This window comes from Mustela nivalis (assembly GCF_964662115.1).
Source record: "Mustela nivalis genome assembly, chromosome: 17".
NCBI lineage: Eukaryota > Metazoa > Chordata > Mammalia > Carnivora > Mustelidae > Mustela > Mustela nivalis.
The window spans coordinates 27,866,970-27,891,010 of NC_139036.1; the positions used below are offsets into that span (position 1 = coordinate 27,866,970).

Consider the following 24,041-nt stretch of genomic DNA (forward strand, 5'->3'; position numbering starts at 1 on the left):
TTTTTCCTCTTTGGGCACTTTGCTGCCTTCCAAGGCTGTATTCCAGGTGCCAGTGGTCCTTCCATGGTTATGTCAATATACTTTTTAATATAAGGCAAATTCAGTATTTTTAAAAATGAAGTCTTCTGATTCTTCAGGGATATTACAGAGAATGAAGAGCTGTGGCCCAAAGTACTTTCTTTGTTTCTGTCACTATCTGTGAAGTTTCTATGAATGTCTATAACTTCTTGTGTTGTGAACATCTGGTCGAAGTTATTTTTCTCCATTGTTTGATGGCTTCGTATGGTATCTCAGATCAAGATACATAGATGTTTATTAAGATGATAAAAATGATCATATTAAATAAAGGAGACCTGAAACACAAATCATGAAGACTCTGAATCAATGATACAGTTAGTATTTGGTGATAAGCATCTTTCACATGTTTATATGAAAATTTTAATTTAAAATAATGAACTCATTAGGTAAAGTCATGATGAATTGAGACAGTTTATGCTTCAGATTAAGAACATGGTCTTTGGAGTTTGCAGTTCTAGATTCCGTTTCTACTAACTGCTAGCTGAGTGATTTTGGGCACATAACTTAACCTGCCTGGCCTTTTTAGTTTACCTGTCCTTGAAATGGGAAATTGACAATACCTATTTTATAGGATTGTTGTTAGATTAAGTAAGATTATTCATCTAAAAGTCTTCACACATTATCTTGGATAGAATAAAAACTCACTAGAGATAGCTGTTGGTTGTAGTTGGTGTTGATAGAAATGGTATCTTTGTTCTCTCTGGATGTCTTTCTTTGCCTTCCTCAATTCCAAGTGCTTTATGACTGAGATACTACCAGATGGCATGGCTAAAGATGCTTTGTTGTTAACAAACAACAGTGAAGATAAAACATTGTGCTAGATCATACCTCTTCTGTTCTTAGTGGTCATCTGGATAAATATGGCACTAGCCTAATATGTGTGCATTTTCAAAGCTATAGAAATCTATAGCTATAGAAAGCTATAGAAATTTTACTTAGCAGTTCTAACTTACTGATGCAAATTGAAATTTCTTTTAGACTTACTTGTTTTGAGTATTTTCGTTCCCTTAGTAATTTTATAGGGAGTGAAATTTTTCTTGGTTTTCACTGCATTAAAAAATGCTTTGCCCTGGAAGTCCTTTATGATAGTTGCCTTAAGACTCTGAAACTTTTACTTAAAAATATAAGACTCTCAACCTTAAAACTTCTAAAATATCAGAACAACATTTGATTTTCTGAAGGATTATCATTGGAATCACTGTTCATGATTCCAGTAAACCTTTAATTTTTTTACTTCATGTTCTTTGAGGTTTATAATATGTATTCATATAATATTAATTAGGTGATTTTCAAATTGGAAAGCAATGAGAGAGAAAGATGAAGGAGGAAGGAAGGAGAGAAGAGGAAGGCAGGAAAAGAAGGAAGGGAAAGAACAGAGGAAGGAGAGACAGACTACTTTAGTTTGTCATCGAGAATAGAAATTAACTGTTATCCAGTAAACCAGAGCTAAAGGAGTTAACATGAATGATTCTCACACATACAGTGTTGTGTGAAAACAACATAGTTCTGAATACTTCACACATCTCATACCCTAGCCAAGGAAAGAATCAAGATGACTCCTAGTTCATCTGCAGATCAAGAGTCTGCCCAGTTTTTTTTTTTTTTTTTTCAAACCTTCACATAGCAGTCTTTAAAAAATGTAATTATGGAAATGTTCAAGCATACACAGAAAGACACTGGCCAGTATAATAAATCTACATATTACCCAATTTCAACTGTTAACAACATTGTCCCTCTCTTGTCTTTTCTGTTCCTTTAAACTCTTTTAAGATCTTATTTTTAAGAATATTTATTTATTTATTTGAGAGAGAGAATGAGAGATAAAGAGAGAGAGAGTACAGGTGGGGGTTGGAGAGGGAAAAAGAAGAAGGAAAAACAGACTTCAGACTTCCCATAGAGCAGGGAGCCTGACACAGAGCTTGATCACAGGACCCTGGGATCATGACCTGAGCTGAAGGCAGACACTTAACCAACTGAGCCACCAGGTGCCCCTAAAGATTGTATTTTGAAGTAATCTCTACACTAATTGGGGGCTAAACTTACAACCCCAAGATCAAGAGTCACATGCTCTACTGACTGAGCCAGCTTGGTGCCTCCAAAATCTTTTTTTTTTTTCTTTAAGTGAATGGCAGATAAAGTATGAGACCCACTGTTTTATCTTTTCACCTACAAATACTTTAGTATGTATCTAATGATAAGAACTAAAAAAAAAAAAAAAAAAAAAGTAACTACTATGCCATTATATACTATGTAGTTTACTCCATGGCAGTGATTTCTAGAGGTTACTCTTTCTGATAGTTTTACACTATGGAGAAGTAGAGGGGAGAGCAAGCCTTTGAAACTGTTCTCTTGCATTTGGAAAGAGAGAAAACCCTATGGTAGTTGTGGGCTCGTATTCTCTGTCTCATTCTTCCCCTATCTTCTTGGTGCTGTGAATTTTCTGATTTATTTAGAGGTAAAAATTTGAACTTGTAGTTTCTCTGTTGTGTGGAGCACTTTGTTGGTTCCATAATGATTGTTTGGAAAGATTTTTATAATATTCTTAAGTATAGGTTGCATATGTTGATGTCTTCCATGTCTAAAAGCTTTTAACTCTCCATGCCAAGAGAACTTTACCTCTTTTGCTTAGGCAAGAGAAAATATGTTACTTAATTCATCCTACTGTATAATGATCTGGACTTATCTAATATGTAACTAGATACTAAATAAATGAAGTGGGGAAGAAGCTGCATTAATTCTTTACAAAAAAATGGTATTTGTTAGTTTCACATTTATAAACAACTGCCTCCCCTTTATTTTTGTTTGTTGTACTTCATTGTGGAGGCTGCCATTATAGATGGGACCAAGAACAGTAAGTTTATAATAACTGTCCTAGTGCCCCTTGTACAAATTGGTACATTGGTAACTGAGCACAGTTTAATGACTAAAAACAGTGATTTTTTTTTTTTTTTTACCTTCAAGACATCAATTCAAAAAAGTTCCTGCATATCCTCTACTCATCTTAGTCTCTTTGTAAAGGGTGTTATATTTTATAGTGTTCCTTGAATTTAGAATGGAGAATTGATTATTCTTGAAAGAGATGCATCTAACATAGAGGGTTGTCTGTAGGAATACATTTGCCACTATTTAAGGATTACAGCTCCTAATTCTACATAGGATTAGCACTAGGAGACCGGGCTTCCTGCAAAAATAGTCATTTTCATCAACGGAAACACATACTACCATATATATATGTTCACATACTTGAGCAGTTGCTAAATGCTGGTCCTGTATTTGCTATGTGTGTGTAAATAGAGATAATGATAAATGGCTCTGTGTGGAATAGTAGGAGAATGAGTGTATATAAGCAATTCCATGCACCCCCCACCCTTTAAAGAAAGCATCACTGAATCTAAGAAAATAAGGAGGAAAATGCATGACTCATTATGCAGTAAGCTCAACTTTTATTTCTTACATTGTTTCCTATGATTCGATTCATTGATATCCATCTGATTTCTTTGTTTTCCTTTCTTGACTTCTTGGATTGACTACACTAACCATATCAATTAGATTGTGCTTATTCCACAACTTTTTATGGATACAAATTTTAAATAGGTACATGGTAAATGTAATTTTAAAGGTGTCAAGGTATTAAATAGGCACTGTGTTCATCATTCCAGGTAAATTGGCTCTACCTTGACCTTAATTGCAAATGTTTTGAAGGGATTGTTGCAGTCTTTTTAGTTCTCAGAAGTATATTGGAACAGTGTGAAGTAGAATCTACCCAGACATGTTAAGTCTAAATAACAACAAAACCATTCTACAACCTGTAGGAAGACAAAGTTGTTAGCTATAAACACAAGCAAGGTATTATAGAGTTATAATATGATCTTTTAAAATAGTAAGGGTGGACTTTCTAAACTGTCATGCTGTTGTTTTAATGTATATATAATGTGGTTGTACTAAGAATCGAGTTGCCATAATACACATTAAATAGGCACTGTGTGCATCATTCCAGGTACATAAACTCTACCGTGACCTTAACTGCAAATGTTTTGAAGGGATTGTTGCAGTCTTTTTAGTTCTTGGAAGTATATTGGAATAGTGTGAAGTTTTTAGCGGAATAGCTGATCTTGCTGGTAGCATGAAGCCAGCATGTTTTATTCTTTCTCTTCATTCTACAGAATTTACGGTGATGTTGAGCAAAACTAAATTGTGAACCCTTCCAGATTATCTCCAGGTATAACTTGTCCAGATGCTATATGTCAAATGACCATTATGGCAACTGGAATAACAAATGAAAGCTCCTTAGTTTATGTCTTCGGTGGGAATATGATATGATACCAAAGGGGGAGGGAAAAGGAGACAGAGCAGGGCGGGGAAGAGATGCACCCAGGGTTGTCAGTTACTCAGCGAAATCTATTATCTCATAGGCAATGAGGATATGTCAGTTTTCTAATTATATATTGCCTGTGACTGTTCTTCTGGGAATGTGGAATAAAAGGAAAGTGAAACCAGAGATGTACAATGACTGACTGTTAGAAAACTTTAATAATTAATTAGAGAACATCTATGGTACCACGGGGTCAGGGTGCAAGGAAAATCATTGATCTGTTTAGTATATAACGTAGGTAACGCTTGTTCCCTCTTATGTATTGTCACACTTCAGCTGTTGTTGCTCTGGTACAAAAGTTGGCTCCTAATAAACAGAATAGCCAGTAATATACAGTGCTGCTGCTTAACTGCTCTGTGTATGAAATTCAGTGAATCACTTTACAGTTAATGGAAACATTTATAAATCAGAGAAAAACTTCCTTCTAGACTTCAGTAGAAACAGAGTTGCTTCCTTAATAAGAATGCTTACCATTTCTCAATGTATTTAGGTGTGTTATTTTTGACCTGAGAGCCTTCTCCCTTGTTAAAGAAAATTATTGTTTAAAAGGCCAAGGTTTAATTTTTGCTAGTTTGATAGTAGGAAAGCCTGACTTGTTTTAATTTGCAAGTTTCTGATTACTGCCATTTACATGTTCTTGTTGGCTGTTGCATTGCCTCTTTTGTGAATTGCTTGTTCATTGGGAAACGCCATAGACCACTTTGCTTTGGGATTATTTGTCTTTTGAGCCTTACTTTTTAAAAGGCACATTTTGGTTTCTGTGCTGGGAAACTGCATTCCCAAGCAGCATTTCTTCCTCAGGTCCTGAGTGCTTTCTGATCAGAAACAGTTTGGTAAAGAGCCATCACTTATTGTATGGCTGTGATATAAATGCTGTTTTTAATAAGTACCAAAAATGTACTGAAATTTGTCCTTGGATGAGAGTTTATCATTGTTGGCCTTCGGGTGAACTTTGAGCCTGAACTGTTTCATTCAAGGCAACGTGATGTCATTTAACTCACAAATTTTTCTTTTGCTGGAAAAAGGAATGCTGTTCCCCTAAGTAACTGAAAGGACTGAATAATGCCAGCACAACATTATTCACCTCTCCGGTCTCCACTAAAGACTTCAGTATGGCGAAGGTTTTATTGTTTGCGGAGGATTGGTGGGGTTACAGTAGGGAGTAGGAAACAAGCTGCTTTTGGTCTTGAATCTCTCGAAGAATTCTTTGTTCCACTGCCCACACAGCTGCCAGTTTGACCAGCTTGTACTCAGTTCTCCAAATAAAAACCTTTGGATCCACCTTCATTTCTTCATATTAAAAGACCCCCTAAGTCTCTTTCTAGATTTATATGTTCAGCTTATGAACATATTGCAGGTTTTTCAACAGGAGATAAAGCAGAGAGGTATATCTCACATAAAAAACTAGATAGCAGTTGGACTAGGGTTTTGCCCCTTATTTGAGAAGTGGATTTCCCTGATTCCAATAGTGAGGTTCATTTCAAGGAGAATAGCTATTTTATATCCCCGGAAGTTGGGAGTGTGGAGTTCACTGGCAACAGAACCTGTGGTTGATTAGCTATGTCTCCTGAAGCTTCCAGAGCCCCATGTAAGAGAATTTATTACTGGGAGTTCAAGAAATGTAGGGAAGAAGAGAACAGAACCAAATGGATTTTTCCTTCATTGGCTTCACAAATAAGCACTGCTCATTGTTAATATTATGCTTTGTGTGTTAGTTCATATATAAAGGATGCTTATAACCTGTGCATGGTTTATCTGTTTATTTTGATATGCATTGTCAAATCTTTTTTCCTTTCATTGCTTTAAAAGCAAATGGTGCTGGGAGCAAATAATTATTCCATTTATTCTTTCATCTTAACAGAATATCTAGACTCTGTGCACTGTGTTGTAAATGCCACAGTTAGGAGATCTGGCTTTTTTCTGAATATCTAAACCATGACTAATACAATAAGAAAAATAATTACCTGCCCTAATATCCTCAATATATTCATTGTAAAAACTTATCCTCTAACTGGAAGACTAGATACTTTGCAGATCAACCTAGGTTACTGAGATCTAGTTATTACTTTCTGGGTATTTTAGAAAGAATTTGGTTCCTTATAATTTAGGATATACTGATATTGTTTTGGGGAAACATCCTGAAATGTCAAGAGGTTTAAATTTCTCTAGGACTAGTAATAACTCAATTTTGGAAACTTGATTTAATCTTACATATCCTAACCTACAATAAAATAATGGGCTGTATTCATTCTGGTTAATAGCATGAATACAGACCATTATTTACTTAAGAAGAACACCTGAGTGTCTTTAGAGGTCTGTTAATATAATGTTTATAACTCTTGGAGCACCTGGGCGGCTCAGTGCGTTAAATGTCTGACCCACAGAGTCCTGGGATCAAGCCCCACATTGGGGTTCTGCTTGGCAGGGGGTTGGCTTCTCCCTCTTTACCTCCCCCCTGCTTGTGTGTGCTCTCTCTATTTCTCAAATAAATCTTAAAAAATAATTGAAAGAAGGACTTTATTTATTTTACTTTATTTATTTGAGAGAGAGAGAGAGAGAGCATAAGCAGGGGGAGTGGCAGACAGAGAGAGAAGCAGGCACCCCATTGAGTGGGGAACACAATGCAGGGGTTGATCCCAGGACCTTGGGATCATGATCCAAGCTAAAGGCAGATGCTTAACTGACTGAGCCACCCAAATGCCCCACATAAATAAAATCTTTTAAAAAATACAATGTCTATAACTCTTTAATTTAGGAGTTTATTTGAGTAGCTTAATACTTTGTAGCTGTAGTTTAACAGCATCTAAATTAATACTTTTAACTTTTTCTAACTCAGAAATACTATATTTTTGAGGCGCCTGGGTGGCTCAGTGGTTAAAGCCTCTGCCTTCGGCTCAGGTCATGATCCCAGGGTCCTGGGATCGAGCCTCACATTGGGCTCTTTGCTCAGCAGGGAGCCTGCTTCCTCCTCCTCCCTTTTTCTGCCTGCCTCTCTGCCTACTTGTGGTCTGTCTGTCAAATAAATAAAAATCTTAAATAAAATAAAATAAATTAAAAAAAGAAATACTATATTTTTATGGGTAATTTGTAAAAATTCTATACTGACTGATCCTTACATTACAGTGCAGATGACATCTAAAAAGTCAAAACCAGAGAACTTGTGCAAACTATTTACATATTTGAAAAGATATATTATGGGTTGACATTTTCCACTTTATAATATTAAGAATTTTGTTGTGGGATTCAGACTTAGGGTCGTTATCAAAGGTGCGTTTATCTGCCTGTTCATAATTTTACTTATGTTGTTCTACTGACTTGGACGTTTTGGGGTTCAGATTAACAGGACTAATTTGCAAAGGTCGGCAGTGAAACAGATTTGTTTTTGTTTGCTTTGCACATAAACACATATTAAAATATATAAATATATACATAGAAACACATATGTACACATAGACACACTCATCTATCACTGTAAGACAGCAAAATACACTTCGTGATTTTTTTTTAGCATTTATTTACTCACTAGAAGCATGATCTGCTTTCCTGAGAACACAATATAAACAAAGTCTGGCTCACAGTTACCTCATAATGATCTGCTCATCCTGCCCTTGCTTGTTGATCTATACTTACCACATGCCTGTGTGTAGAGGCAGTACTTTTGAAGTTGTATTCTCTATAGGAAATTGGCAGTGTAACCTTTCTAGTTAGGTTTGTTTTAAATTACTGTTCCTAAGGTAGGGAAGGAACATGGCAGAGATTTTTATTACAAAATTCCACATTCTTTTCCTGTCCCAATTTTATTAATGATCTAAGAATAGTTGGTAAATGTAAAAGATACTAAACATTTTTCTTTATATAGAAGTTGTCTATGTTGGTCCATTAAACTCAGATTTGTGAGACGTGGAAGTTGATTTTTTTTTTATAAACAAACTCTCTTACATAATTCTCTTTCGTGCCTTCTTTCTAGCAAATGTGGAAAAATTAATCTCAATCAGTTACACGCCCCTCCAAAATTGCTTCTAAATTCTGTAGAACTTACAGAGTGCAAAGATAAGAGATGGGAGAGTTGGAGATGTTTTATCCTTATTGTTACCACGGGGGATGTCCCAGTTCCCTACCTGATCACTGGTTATAGGTTCTGATAGGTCTCTGTAGTATCCATCCTTGTTTCTACTTCAGAGCCTTTCCAATGCCTGTCAGTTCTCTGAATCTTATCCCCGTTCCTCTTGTACACATATGAAGGACTATTCTCAGCTGATCCACAGGGAACTTGGAGAGATTATCACAGACTTGACTGTGTAGACACCCTGTGTGCACACTTCTTCTTCTCTTGAACCAGGTGGGATTTCTTGCTACTTCCTTGAACTCTACCCGAGAATGAAGATAGTATTTTTTACAGATGTTTTATCCCTAAAGCTCATGTGATTCTGTTATTTTTTACCCTTCCTTAAGGACTCTTGTTTTACCCCTTTCTGCTGATGGCACTCTTGCTCTAATCTCAATCTTTCCTAATAATTGGCTGGATAGAAAGTATGGAAGCCTTGCTCTTAATTATCATACTTTCAGGGTTTTTTTTGTTTTTGTTTTTTTAACGCCAGGGTTAGAGTTTTTAATTATTTTTTCATCCTGACTTGGCATGTCATTGCTTCCTTAAAGTAGTGAATGTGGAATGTTCTTCCCACCTGGATTGGGGAAATTTTTTAAATGCAGAAATGAGGGAGAGGGAAGGATATTTATTTGATGTTAAAAATGTTACCCCATCAGACTTTTATTTTTTTTATTATGAATCTTCTGGATGCTTCAAAGCTATTGGAAAATTATTTTTTAGTGAGCATAAGGTATGGAACTCTTAAAATCTCTATTTAGGAATTTAGGATTTGGATTTAATGTTTCATAGATACGTATTTCGTATTTTTTCACTTTCTTTGGAAAGTAGGGAGATAGTTGGGAGGAGGGGTATTCTTTTTCTTCTTCTCTTTTGAACCTTTTACTATGGGAAATGCCAAACATACACAAAATTAGAAAACAATAGTGTAAATGACTCTCCATGTACCTATCATCCAGCTTTAACAATGATCAACTCATGATTTAATCTTGTTTCAACTACAATCCTACTCCTTACCCCTTCCCCGACACTGTATTCTTATTAAGTTTATCCCATTTTGATAAGGAATAAATAAATGTCCAACCATTCTGGTGTCCTTGCATAGTCCAAAATCCAAAATTCCATTCTTAATACTTACAGAGTGCTTATTCTGTGACAGGTACTAGCCTGGGCTCAGCATATGTAGAATGCAGTGTGAACTCCTAAAAACATTCTCATTAAATACTAGTAAGTTATACAAGGATGCAGTTCCTCACTTCTCTTTACAACATTCTGATATCTTTCTTTCACAATACCCTAGCTTTATTGGGGTGGGGGAGCCCTAAGTCATCTGCTGGTCCTCTCTCCCCACCCCTTTTGTTTTACTGACTCATCTTCTATTTTCAGCCTGCCTTACCACACCCAACCGTGTTACCTCCTTATAATTATCAAAACATTTTCCTTATGCCCCACTTCAAAAATCTTTGTACTTGATATTCTCTTTGTGACACTTTCCCCTCACATATCTTCATGGCCCATACCCTCACCTCTTTAAAATCTTCTCTGCCTGGGTGGCTCAGTGGGTTAAAGCCTCTGCCTTCAGCTCAGGTCATAATCTGCTTCCCCCATCTCTCTCTGCTTGCCTCTCTGCCTACTTGTGATCTCTCTGCCAAATAAATAAATAAAATCTTAAAAAAAAAAAAAAAAGATTTACTTATTTGGGAGGGGTGAGGGGAGAGAAGGAATTTCAAGCAGATTCCCACTCAGTGTAGAGCCCAGTGGAGAGTTCAATCTCACAACCCTGAGATCATGACCTGAGCTGAAATCAAGAATCAGTAGCTTAAACCAACTGAGTCACCCATGCACCCCTGTATTAAGTTTTTAATACAGAAAAAGTGGATCCTTCAAACCCTCTATAAATAAGAGTCAAGAAGGTGACTAAGGACAAATATCTAAAGGTTAGGACATACTTTGGAAAGGAGTTGAGGGCAGAGAAGATTTTATTTTATTTATTTATTTTTTAAAAAGATTTTATTTATTTATTTGACAGACAAAGATCACAAGTAGGCAGAGAGGCAGGCAGAGAGAGAAGAGGAGGCAGGCTCCCTGGCTGAGCAGAGAGCCTGATGCGGGGCTTGATCCCAGGACCCTGAGATAATGGCCTGAGCAGAAGGCAGAGGCTTAACCCACTGAGCCACCCAGGTGCCCCTAAGTAAATCTTTTTAAAAAAGAATTTAATATTAAATTTATTTATTGAAAAGATAAATGGTTTAGGAACAACTCAGCCTTTTGCAAGCATAAATTTACTTAACAGTTTTATAATATACACCAAATTATTCCCAAGAGGATGCTCAGATATTAATTAGATAATTATTATGATGCTCTTTTCTTCATGGTAATCATTGAGAATTGTAAGAAATTAGATGTTATTCTGTGGTGATCACTGGTGTTTTTTGCCAAATGGCAGCATGCCACTTAGAAGTAGAACTATGATTTTGAAAAAAATAGTAGCTAATTGTTTTCACTACTGCAAATATGACACTTTAATACTATTTATCCCTTTCTGGATGGTAACTGATAGCTTAGGTACCACTTCTCCTCCACCAGCAAGTAAGTTAGGGTTTTTTTGAGCACGCATCCTTTAAAATCTGGCCCTAGGTTCTTCTCTATCTCACTAAGATTTCATTCTTTAGAATACTTTGTCTGACAAGAGTGCAGTGAGATTAGTATTCTCAGTAACTGCCTGTGAAGGTATAACTCCTAATCAGCATTAAGAGAGTTAAATAGGTGGGGCGCCTGGATGGTACAGTGGGTTAAAGCCTCTGCCTTCAGCTCAGGTCATGATCTCAGGGTCCTGGGATCAAGCCCCACATCCCCTCTTCGGCAGGGAGCCTGCTTCCTCCTCTCTCTCTGCCTGCCTCTCTGCCTACTTGTGATCTGTCTCTGCCAAAGAAATAAATAAAATATTAAAAAAAGAGAGAGAGAGAGAGAGAGTTAAATAGGGGGAACTTGGGTGGCTCAGTGGCTTAAGCCTCTGCCTTCAGCTCAGGTCATGATCTCAGGGTCCTGGGGTTGAGCCCAGCATCAGGCTCTCTGCTCAGCGGGGAGCCTGCTTCTCCCCCTCTCTCTCTGCCTGCCTTTCTGCCTACTTGTGATCTCTGTCTGTCAAATAAATAGGTAAAGTCTTAAAAAAAAAAAAAGAGTTAAATATGTTCATATCCTTTTCTTTCATTTTTAGGAATGTAGCCTAACAAATTAGCACATATAGATGCATATACACAAACCTCTGGGTGATGGAAATTATGAGATAATTGTCGGTTTCTCATTCTTTTCTATTTCTTCTTTTTTTTAGTACTCACATACTTTTCTTCCTCTTTTTCCCCCTTTTTTTCCCACTTCCCCTAGTACTTCACTGCTTTATTTCTTTTAGTATTAAAATCATAGATGGAGGCAGAGAGTATATGAGAAATCAGTGTGTCCTCTGCTCAGTTTTGCTGTTAACTGAAAAGTATTCCAAAAAATTGGGATGCCTGGGTGGCTCAGTCTGTTAAGCATCTGCCTTTGGCTCAGATCATAATCTCAGGATCCTGGGATCAAGCTCCATGTCAGGCTCTCTGCTTAGTGGGGAGTCTGCTTCTTTGTACTCTCTCCCTCAGCATTCTCTCTTTCGTTCCCTCTCAAATAAATGAAATCTTTAAAGAAATCCAAAAAATAAAGTCTATTTTATAATATAAATAAGCAAATAAATACCATGGGACTTTAAAAAGAAAGGCTAAGTTTTTATTGGGGTAATATTTGTTTTATAGTAGGAATTCAATAAACGTTAAATAATTTTATTACTTTGACTAAGCAAAGGTTCTTCTTTGTATGAGGAAATAGGCTCTTTGTTGTTTTTTTTGGTGGGGGGGTTGTTTTGTTTTGTTGGTATTTTGTAACTGTATTCTACCACCTAAGAATTGGGGAAACTACTGAAGTATCCAAGAAAATGAAATATTTCTTTGGATGAATGAAATGTTTCAGGAAGTTTTTTTAAGTTAAAAATGCATATTTATGCCTTTTAATTTATATGAAACTACTAAATAGGCTCTTAAAGAATATTGATGTTTGTTTTATAAATTCCTTCCCAAATTTATAGGAACTGCATCAAATTCATTTCTTTGTTAATTGGAGATGACTGAAATGTCCTGAATCCTGAGCACATGTAATAGAATTGTCACTGCTCCTTAATGTACTCACGCTGCTAAGGTGCAGCTGGTGGTTATTTCATTTACACTGATACCTGTCATGACAAAATTCCTGTAGATACTTTTGAAAGTGTACTCTTCATTGGAAATCTTTCTTATTCCTAAGAAATTCAGTCTTTCTTATTCATCAATTATTTGAATTGGCTTTGTGCATTAAATGTCCTATTTTATCTTAAAAATTAACACAGTAACCAGGATGGTTGCAGCCACATGACTTTTTCCACTGCATGAGTTAAAGGTGCTTAAATATATTTTCTTTCTCCTACAGTGGTTCCCCCTGGAAGTCCGGGGCCCATTACTCGGCATGGGTCCTATGACAGTTTAGCTTCTGACCATAGTGGACAGGAAGATGAAGAATGGCTTTCTCAGGTAAAACTCTAAAATGTTTGGCCTGTTAAAGTGAAAGAAAACAGATATCCATTGTCTGTGTTTATGCTTGAATTCTGAAAACTTAAAAATTATTTTCCTTAGAGGAGAATGGGAAGAATTGGGAACTCTTTGTGGGATCATCAAGAATTAATCAGATGTCTTCCATATTAAGAATTTCTTATAACTACTGCTGCAAGGATACATATACATATATTTTATATGTATTATATACGTGTGTGTGTGTGTGTACATTAGCTTTCATACAGAGGGTATAAAATATGCATAGCTTTCAGACAAGCCCTTGATATCCCTTAGAACCTTGGGTTTTAGATGGACTATTTAGATTAAAATGAGAATTGGTCTTGTTGAAACCGTGAAGCCATTCAACAATGTGTTGGCTATGTTTTGTGGAGCCAACATTTTCTGAAGATTAGACCCATACTCTGATTAGGAAAGGTCAGCCTTCTAATCTGCACACGTCCTGTTTGTGCCCAGCTGGGTTCCTTCCCTCGGCTCCTGGACTGCTGCCTGTACTGGACTCTAAGCCCATCCTGTGACCGCTCCAGCTGACCCTTCTAACCCTTGCCAGGTGAAGCTGTCTTCATCTCAAGGACTTTGAAATAAAAGATACTTGAGCAGATTTCAAAATGATGAGATTACGAATGACTTCATTACAAATGCTGTTATGTCTGCCTCAAGTCTGACATCATTTGGTGAAGTTAATGACCTGTCTCAGATTACCAATCCAAGCAGCTTGTCATCAGACAGGTGCCTCATGGAGGTCTTACAGTTTCACTGCTTTCTCAGGGAGGGTAGCCTGAAAAACTAAAAGGAATCTGGAAGCCAGAGCATCCACATTGTTTCTAGGTGACATACATTTCATTACCTGAAGTACTCATAGGAATCCTCTTGAAGGAGGGCCAGTGCTTCGGTTCCTGGTATATGGAGGTGCCTCCTGTCTTGAGAATACCACAGTAAAGTAAAAAACATCAACAACAACAAAAATGCTGGCAAAGAAACCACTGTCCTTCACTTCAACTTTTCAATTAGAAAAAGGGGTAATGTGTGCTGTCAGTGTGAAAGTATATACAATATGTTTGTACTGCACACAACAGGAGAGTGAATAGGAACATCTGGCCATCGCCTCAGTGAAATTGCATAGGCATCTGTTTACCTCTCGGCTCTGTGACACGGATGGTTTTGAGCTTAAAATACACAGAATGCTTTATCTGTGGCCTAATTTACATTGCAGAATACAACTACTTGAATCAGAAATTGCTGTCCTAAATCTGAGTGTTTTTCGCCCTGTGATTAGTGGGAATGAGAATATTGTTCCAAGACCGTGATGCTTCTGCCCTTTAGGACTTACCAAACACAGAGCTGCATTCTGTGAACCTTTTCAGTTATGTTTTGTTAGGAATTAATCACCGCTATCAGAGAAATGTGATTAAATATGAAAGAACTCAGGGCAAAACTATGGCACATGGGAAGTCAGTTCCATAAAGTGTATATACAGACACAGATGTAGCAGTTAAAGACTTGAAGAGGTAGTCTTTCACCAAACGTTTGCATATTTAGTCTCTTCTTCTAGTTGCTCACTTATGAAATCATATGATATGTTTATCTTCAGGTTTTACTCTGTATCTTCTACACTCTGCTTTGTCTCTAAAGTCTTTAATATTGGCACCATTCCCTGTCCCCTCCATAGAGCATGAAATTCACAAACAGTATTACTGTTTCATAGCACTTAACAATGCCTGTGTCAGTGTTTGTGGTAGTGGAGGAAACATTCTAATTAAATAATGGTATTTTGAAGACACATCTAGTCTGAGAGAAAGTATATACTACTCTCTTCATTTAAAAGTTGATTTGGGGGGATTTGAGGGTAGCATAGTAAATATTCCAATATTAATTATGGAAAGAAACTGGCTTTGGGTGTTGAAAATTATTTCAGACCTTTTCTTTTCCTTGGATAGTTCAAGAACAGCTTCTAGTTTGTCATGAGCTTGATCCTCAGTGAAGGAATTACTTTTAATCTGTGGATTGATAGGTGTAGTAAGTGGTAAGTACTGTCTAGAATGAATGAATGAAGAAGGTAGTCCCTAGGGAATTGGTCTTAGTTATATGAGAGGCAGGCAACTGGTCCTTTTACTCTTTGACTTTTGTGTTGTATTACTGTGGAACGTGTGTTTGTGTGTGTGCGTGTGCATGCTCACACCCATATAAATACACATACACACACACAAAACGAATTTTTTATTTATTTTGGTAAAAACCATTAGAGGGATGTAGAGAATGATTATATAGGCTGTGATTACCATTGCCTTTGGAATGTGAATGCCTTGTACCTCTCCCACTGGGTTAAGAAGGGCATGGAGGGTGTTTGGAGGCAGGATGGGAAGATCCAGAAAGGCTCTTAAAAGGAGGTCATAAGACATTTAAGTCATGATTTGTAATCTGTTCCAGGTAGAAATTGTAACGCACACTGGACCCCACAGACGTCTGTGGATGGGTCCACAGTTCCAGTTCAAAACCATCCATCCCTCAGGCCAAACCACAGTCATATCATCCAGTTCATCCGTGTTGCAGTCTCACGGTCCAAGTGATACTCCACAGCCCCTTTTGGATTTTGACACAGATGATCTTGATCTCAACAGTCTCAGGTAAGAAGAACTAAGGAGTAATTTGACTGGATTAATATATTCATTTTTAATGAGCATCCTAGGTAATATTGACATTTTTTCTTTTCGACACAGTTTTGTGGTACAAAATACATCCACTGTAGCTTATGATTCATTATTATTGCTGGGGATCTTATGTGGGATCTCCTTACATTCAATAAATATTTGTGTTTCAGATTATATTTCCCTAAATCTAATATTCAGTGCATTAAAAAAAAAATTCTCATTTTATGCTGCCTTCCTCATATTTCTAACTGCTTAAAGTCTGAGGGTACCTTCCCTTCCTGATCTTCATCTTTCAACTAACTTCATCTAAATCCTACTTATTCCTTCTTTTAGGTTTTAAAAAGTTTTTGGATGAGAAAGAATTGATATAAATTCACTTATAGTTTAATACACACACACACACACAAACACACATTTATTCATCATATATGTGCTCTGGCCCTCACTTGTAAGAATCACGGTATAAGGTTTATGAAGTATGCTTTTTATTATTAAAGATTTTTTTTCTAAAGCAACTGAGAACTTTTTGACTTTTGTAGTCTCAGGTTTGCCTACCAGTTTAATTTGTTCTATCCAGACCTGACACATTCTGATTCAACAATAAAGGGCTCAGTCTAAGGCAACGTAATCTCTCTTATCTTGTCTTCTCTTACAAAAAGTTCTGTAATGTATCTTACCTGAATATAAAATAGATCTTTTCCTTTAAAAATTATGAAAAATGTGTCCCAGTTATATATTGGAAATACATTTTTATATATCTTTTTGTCAGTATCTGTTTGTCTAACAATGCAAAAGCTGTTGTAGATGAGGCCTAATGTTTCTTCCTTAATAGTAATTTATTGAGTGCCTGCCTGGCTTAGTCAGTAGAGCACGAGACTCCTGATCTCAGGTCCTGAGTCAAAGCCCCACATTGGGTGTAGAGTTTGGTTTAAAAATAAAAGTAATTGGCATAATGGAAATATGTCTCCTATAATATCTTTTTCAGTGTCTTAATTTTTTGTTTGTTTGTACTTTATTTCTTTCTTCCATACATACATTTTTGCTTTTTTTTTTTTTTTTTTTAAACCTAGCATGTCTTTCAGCTTTTCAAAAGTGGAACTTTTCCCTCAAGATGTTAGGCAATAGTGTCAATACTGAATGCTAAACCCATTTTCACTGGTACTGTCAAATGTAATCTGCTGTAGATTGTCCATTTTCAGGAAGTTGTCAGCCCTCAATTTAATGATTCAGTGTGTAGTCATTCATGTTTATAAATCATTTGAGTACTCAAATGTTAATAATAAGGCATCTTAAATAGAAAACCCATAAAACTGTATTTATTCTTTTTTTTCTCTGATGACTGTCACCTTGTACTATAATAAGCCCTTGTCCCTTTTCTTTGGAGGATATCTCTAGCTTCTTATATATGCAGCTCTGTTCCTTTGCTTTGTAACCTCCAGCTTGCTCATGACTCTTTACTTCAAACATAGCCCTTCACCTAAGAGCTCTCTAACGTGCATCTTTAGACAGCCCCTGTCCTAAATTCTTTCTACAATTTTCCTCAGGGGCTTTCCTTTTTCTTACACTAAAGCACTCCCAGTATTTGTCATTTAAATGATTTTAAGCTGTATGTATTAGATTAGAATATTGTCCTGGTTTTTTTGTTTTTGTTTTTTAAATAGACTCCACAGCCAGCACAGGGCCTGAACTCAGGACCCCAAGATCAAGACCTGAGCTGAGACCAAGAGTCAGATGCTTAACTGACTGAGCCACCCAGGCGCCCCAATTATGGTCCTGTTGATTGGATAAATCTAAACTTTAGATACCTTTATCTTATACATTTCTTTTGATTGCTCTTATAATTTATATTTAAAAATCTGAGCATATGGGCCCTTGGTTAAAACCTTAACTTCCATTAGAACACAGTTTTGATGGGAAATTCAGATTTGACTTACATAATTTGAATTATAAGTGGCCTCTTTAGTACCATTTCCGGCCTAGCATCTCATTAGACATCCAAGTATTTATATTCTCCCCATTCCTGTTTCCTGTTGCTCTGAGTGCTTCATCTCAATTTCTTCTGCATTTCTTTAGGCTATGTACAATGACACTATGGCTGTTATCCTTATATTCTCCTTCAAATTTTAAAAGATTTATTAGATGTTCTTTATTCAGCCAACTCTTTACACCTGGTACCTTTCCTGTACTCCACAAGACAGCACTAAGAATGATGTGATGCTGTGACAGTCAACCTCCCTATATCCCACCCTAAGGGGGGAGCAGGCAGGTATAGAGTTGACTGTCATGTCCAGAAGGGAACCAAGGGTTAGCTTAAACTCATGGCAGCTCCTTACTTGGAGCCAGGAGTTAAACTAAAAAAAGGTCAATGAAATATTTATTTTTAGATCTGAGAAATAGATCATGTAAAAGAAGCTAAGATACAAAGTCTAGTTTTCTACTCAAGATTAGCTCCTTTTACTTTATTGTTTTACTTTTTTCATCTAGTTACTTAACACATCCATCAGCTCACATATTTAGTATATATGTATTATGATTATTTTAGTGAGGCCATCTAAAGTTTTACTTTCATCAAATTTCAGTTATATAATATAGTGTTATCAACTACAGTCATCGTGTTATACATTTGATCCTCAGACCTCATTTACGTTATTTTAAGTGATACATAATTCACATAACAAAATTCATGGTAAAATTTAGCAGTTTTTAGTATATTCACTATGTTGGACGGTATCCCCACTATCCAGTTCCAGAACATTTCTATCACCTCTACCAGTTTGTTTTTATTTTTGTCATTTTTATTATTGAAAAATTTTGAACATATATAAACATAATTAAAACTAAAGAAAATAATAGAATAAGCCCCCATGTATCTGCTTCAACACATCAGTTCATGGCCAGCCTTGTTTTACTCCACCTACAACTCGATTATTCAGAAAATCTAATATAAATTGAATTAATGATAGGAAATTTATTAACCCACGTAAGTTGTTTAGACCAGGAAGGGGCTTTTCTTTGAATGAACTGACCATATCTAACTATGTATTTTCTTATTTCTGTTAAGAACCAGAAAACATTTTTTCCAGACATTTCAAATAAATGGCTCCTCTTTTCTCACTGGCCCAAATTTGCTTAGGCCTGCCCATCATGGAGCTGATTAATTTCTGCCATGAGCTGATAGGATTACCATGACTGGTGTAGCAATCAGCTAGGGTAGAACAAAGGTTAGGTGGTACCTGCTGTCTGCAATGGCAGCAACCAGTCTTTGTTCTCAGTACTTTTCTCACAAAACAAATACACAAACATTTAAACTGTGATTTTAGTAAGTATTCTTTTTCTGTAGTCTGTTCATTGGCATTTCAGACTTCTATAATCTGTCCCATGGCATTTATCAACCCCTTATCTTCCACCTGGATCCACTGGAAACTCTGTGCTTCAGCCAAATCAAGCTCCTTAAGCTTCCCTGCGTTTGTCATGTTTAGTTACCAATCCAAGGGTCTGTTTGTTCTCATTCTATGCTGAAGGAGTGCTTCTTGCTCCTCTGCATATATACATAGCCTATGACTGTGTCCACATCCAATTCTTGTTCTACCTCCACGAGATCTTTAAGTCTGCTGTGGACCATGTATTCATTACTCCATTTTCTCATTCTGAGCTCTTATTGCCTATTTCACTCATTTTCACACTTTTATTTTACATCAGTCATGTGCTAGACCACATATCCACACATAGACCTTCTAGTTCATGTTTTATTTCTGCCTGTCCCTAGAATAATACTGACACATGTTTAATATTCAGTAGATAGTTATTGGATGAATGAATTACTGAAAATGCATGCTTATATTGCTATAACAGGTTTTTATTCTAAGTTGCGTGTGGGTCTCAGATCTTCTAATCATACCAGTTTTTTAATCTTAATAGTATTTATCTAATACAGCTGGAAAGCGACTCTTGGCATCTATAGATTTATCATTCCTAAGCAACTTGAAATTATATGTAGTATATTGCAGTTTTGCTGATACTCTAATTGATTCTTACATGCTAATTGATAATTTTATGGTGGTAACTGAGATAATAGTGATTTTAGCTAAACCTGTGGCCATCACATTCCAACACAGCTTTGTTTTCCTATGCTTCTTATCATACATAAAGTAACTTTCACTCAGGATTGTAAAGGAGTTCCTCAAAATTTCAAATCTAATATATGCTGCCTTTTATGGCGGGTGTTACGAGGTATGGTGCTATTCATGAATTTGAAAAGTATCAAAACTCTTCAGATTTGTCCCTTGGAAATATCATGGGTTTTGGTATAAAGTATTTTGTTTCCATTCCCATCCTACTAAATTTATCCCTTTCAGTTAATGTCAATTTTTCAACCCCTTAAAATCTATTGAGTAAATTACACAGAGGAGAAGAGGTCCAGAGTGTACGAAATATTTGCAGTGCATTAGATTTGTGCAAGAGTTAGGGACTGCGGTTCCCCTTTTTGTCTCGTTTTAGAATGAATGCTTCTTTAATGGATTGGCCTATTCCAGCATTCCTGATTTAAGGTCTGTTGCAGCACGCGGCAGTTTTGATGCTGGTAACATATGTGAATTAAATTAAATTGCCTTACAGGATCCAGCCGGTCCGCTCTGACCCAGTCAGCATGCCAGGGTCATCCCGTCCAGTCTCTGATCGAAGGGGAATTTCCACCGTGATTGATGCTGCCTCAGGTAGAAACCACCTCCAAAATGTGTGCCTGATAGTTGTGCGCATTTTAAATTTCTTTTCCTGCACAATGGAGAGAATGATATTTTTTGCCTTCCTCTTTTTGTGTGTTTGTTTATTTTGGGACGTGCATGCATGTTGTGCATGTATACACGTGTGTGTTTGTTAAAACAATACTGTGCCTACATTTGTTGCTAAACAATGCCATGCATTTAAGTATTGTTAAGGTTGGTGAATGATGCGGTGGGGTTGGCACTTGATTAAATGTAATGAACACAGTATTGAAGGCTACAGGGTTGATGACTGTTTTGCCTTTGATCTCTCAAATGTGGAGAAGCAACCTTGACAGAGAACGTAAATACAATATATGGATTCAATTTACTCAACCTGTTGAGTATCAAAGGGTCTGATCTGTGGAAGTAGAGAGTCCAAATGCTGTAGCTTAAATGGTTTTATTATTGAAAGCATAAAGTTTAGAAATTCATTAACTTAACTTTTAGTCTATCTATCACAGTTATTAACCTCCTCTCCTTGGAGCCAAGCCATGGATATGTACCATTAGTACCTGGGAGTAGATCTTTGCCTCTGTAGGTGATAGTTGCTGCATTAGTATTATCAAACTGTTTTCTGCTACATCTGCCAAATAACAGACCTGTTTATGACAATACATTTTTTCATCTCTAAATGTATTGGTAAAATAAGGACAGTGATGCTTTCTCTTTTGATGCAGCTGCAGAGCATCTGAAGAAAGCATACAGCAGGGTTTCATCAAGAAAACGTCTCTTATGAGTAGAATTATTAAATACTCGGCATTAGCCAAACAGTTGAGTCAGAGAGGATTTTAATCTATAGCAATTTCAAAATCCCTGGAGACTGCTGATTTGATTGAGGCTTAAACTGTGAAAGAAAATGGAAACAAACACAGAACTGATTTGTGAAGGTCACTTTTAAAAGACTAAAGCTTCTGTTTCTGATTCTGTGTCTGGATGTATTTGGAAGTTTTGAAAGTTGAATGGTTTTGTACATTTTCTTAGTTTTCTGATTCTTTGGTCAGTGGATTGTACCTTGTGTCTGATTTAGCTGTCCATATCCAGGGCTGTGCCTTCATTTTTAATGTAGACTCTTACTTCAGGGAGCTCATACTTGCCCCTCAGCGTTCTCTCGGCAACCATGGTTCGGCCCCTGGAAACAAGCACAGAAATGTGTGAAGTCTCTATCCTTGCTCCCCTGAATTGAATGAAATATTGAGATGGGCAACTTAAACAATACATCTTTTTGATAGTTTCAGTCTGAGAATGCTAACAGATTCCGCTCATCTGGAATTATCATTTAACCGTCGTGAATCCTGGCAGCGCTGTATTGTAACCTGAAGTTTTTGATTCAGGATTACAGTAGTAGCCTTTGTTGGGGGGTTTCAACATTCTCAGACTGCCATAGTGTGAATGTTTGAGTCAAGTGACTCCCAGGCAAGTGAAATACATGTCACTAAAGCAGTTACTGGTGTTATGAGAAGTTGCCGTATTCAGCACTCTGCTCTGAGGTAATACTACATATTTATCATGTAGCACTATCTCAGTTTTAGCTCTTTGTAATAAGGTTCCAGATAGGAATTTCATTGAGCTCTTGGCAACCATCATTTGATTTAAATCTGCCATGAGAAGAATTTTTCAACTCATGTTTGAAAAAGGAACTAGATCTTTGTCCTTGATTTACTTATATTTGCAGCAGAGACACAGTGTAGGAGATTCTAGGATATTGTTCTACAGCTGTGAGCTTCTGCCCGAAAGTACTAATCTTTTGAGTAGAGAAAGGACTTCTTGGTGACTAAGCTCTGTTGTTATTTTTCTAAGCCTATTTTCATTCCAGAAAGCCAGAGTTCCTTTCTGAGATAGAGCAGTGAAATGTGTGTGCTGCTTTCTCTAACTTTGAGCTAAAGAAACCCCATAGATGAGGAATTGGATTGTTATGAAATAATAATTCTCTACTTCTCAAATGGTTTGGATCCCTTTTGTTCAACACATTTTTTTAAGTGAGTGAATAATGTTTTGTTGGGGAAGCTTAATCTACTTTATCTAATAGGACCACTGTTCTAATAGACTTACTTTTCATAAGTTAGGAAGCTGAGAGATTAAATGGTTTGGGTTCCTTATAAAAGGAAGTTAATGGGAAAATTCTGCTTCAGGTTCTTCTATTAAAGGAGTCTAATAAATTTGTACCAGTGCTCATGAACCAGGAAGTGCTTCTCTGATTATGACCCGTGCATTGGAGTTAGCTACATATGCTGAAGATGCTTTTCTGGAGTTTTGATTGCTTTTGCTTGGTGATATGACTGCTGCAGCACCTCCTCTTACTGGGCTTCACTGCTTTGTTTTACCTTCATGCAATTTATACAACTAAGTGTATTGCCTTTTTAATTGTTCCTATGGCACCTTTTATAACTGTCCTTCTATTTCCAGTGACAGCTCATTCTCTGTCTAAACTAGTGGTGGCTTAATTAGTTTTCATTAATTGCTTTTCAGAGGCATAGAATTTAGAAATTTAATGTGATATGATTAAATCTTTTGACAGTTGTAACAGACTTCAGAATGAAAGTATTTTATTTTTATAACGTGGGCCAGCCTGTTATGGTTTAGATATCTATATATTTATCTGGCAGTGTTATTCTATTGAAACTGAAAGCTAAGAAATTTTGTTTTTATAATTTCTTGATCATCTAGTATGTCTTTTCTTCACTCCTTCACAAAGAAGAACATTCCCTAAATTACGTTATGTTTTTCTTAACTTCAGTGATTTAGGCATGGCATAAATTCTATGCCTTTAAAAGTCAATGAACCAGCTTATTACTGTCTCTGTATAAATATTTGTAACTGCTTCCTAAGGAGATGTCATTCCTGTAACATTTGACCTTTGGTGATTCAAAAGGGTACTATCCTACTTAAAATTTTGAGTTTAGGTAATTATGAGATGTTCCCTTCTGGACTTAAGGAGAAGACCATTCTGGAAGGATACTTTATAGAATTTTACCCTTATATCTAGGTTACCCAGAATAAAGGAGGTTTGAAGGAACCATTCCATTTTTCATTAACATCGGTGTCTCTGAATCATAGATAACATTTCTAGACAAAGGACATTTTTTCTCTGTACATTCCTTTTGGTTAGGTATCTGAGAATTTCTTCTCATTGTTTGTTCTTTATAACATGTGTCCTTTTGATAAAGGTGTAGGACCTCTGAAAAGAAAGTAGAAAGATAGCTGTCCATGCCTCATTCAGACTTTGTTTCCCACCTCGGTGACTGATCCTCTTGTTCCAGACTTGTGAACTGTACCTGTTGGGTAACTTAATAGCAACTCTCAAGTGGCTTTGGAGTCATCCAGACAGAAAGCCTAGAAAGATCTAGTTCATCCTAAGTTTGTTTCTCTTCGTTTGTGGCTTTACTATAGCAGTTGATGTTTACCAATAAAGAACTCAAAGCATCTGAGATTGAAAGACAGACTTATTCC

At 36.5% G+C, this 24,041-nt stretch overlaps 1 protein-coding gene across 13 annotated transcripts in view; it reads left to right on the top strand.

Annotated features, from left to right (window-relative positions):
* BCAS3 (BCAS3 microtubule associated cell migration factor) overlaps positions 1-24,041 on the top strand; it is a 584,337-nt gene that overhangs the window by 304,357 nt on the left and 255,939 nt on the right. For all 13 annotated transcript variants that reach the window (XR_014304944.1, XM_082707501.1, XM_082707499.1 and 10 more), the window contains 3 exons: positions 13,047-13,147; positions 15,614-15,810; positions 20,449-20,546. Coding sequence is in view for 12 of the 13 variants with exons in the window: in XM_082707501.1 (XP_082563627.1) it covers positions 13,047-13,147; positions 15,614-15,810; positions 20,449-20,546 (396 nt within the window). In the remaining variant the exon portion in view is untranslated. The remainder of the gene's footprint in view (positions 1-13,046; positions 13,148-15,613; positions 15,811-20,448; positions 20,547-24,041) is intronic.